The sequence below is a fragment of the Crocuta crocuta genome, unplaced genomic scaffold (genome assembly GCF_008692635.1).
Source record: "Crocuta crocuta isolate KB4526 unplaced genomic scaffold, BGI_CrCroc_1.0 C26845587, whole genome shotgun sequence".
Lineage (NCBI taxonomy): Eukaryota > Metazoa > Chordata > Mammalia > Carnivora > Hyaenidae > Crocuta > Crocuta crocuta.
In genome coordinates this window covers 1-259 of record NW_027541136.1, presented here as the reverse complement: position 1 = coordinate 259, position 259 = coordinate 1, and the positions used below count along the sequence as shown (strand labels likewise).

The following is a 259-nucleotide window of genomic DNA, read 5'->3' as shown; positions in this document are numbered from 1 at the left end:
GCGGGCGGTGCAGAAGATGGTGCTGGTGTGGGTGCTGGCCTTCCTCCTGTACGGGCCGGCCATCCTGAGCTGGGAGTACGTGTCCGGCGGCAGCTCCATCCCGGAGGGCCACTGCTACGCCGAGTTCTTCTACAACTGGTACTTCCTCATCACGGCCTCCACGCTCGAGTTCTTCACGCCCTTCCTCAGCGTCACCTTCTTCAACCTCAGCATCTACCTGAACATCCAGAGGCGCACCCGCGTCCGGCTGGACGGGGCG

The 259-nt window shown here is 64.1% G+C and overlaps 1 protein-coding gene across 1 annotated transcript; it reads left to right on the top strand.

The window, feature by feature from the left end:
• Positions 1 to 6: 6 nt before the first annotated feature.
• LOC144218966 (histamine H3 receptor-like) lies at positions 7 to 256 on the top strand (the record flags this gene model as incomplete). Its single annotated transcript, XM_077748971.1, has 1 exon — positions 7 to 256. A coding segment is annotated over exon 1 (240 nt), but the record flags the coding sequence as incomplete, so codon positions are not given.
• Between the last annotated feature and the right edge of the window lie 3 nt (positions 257 to 259).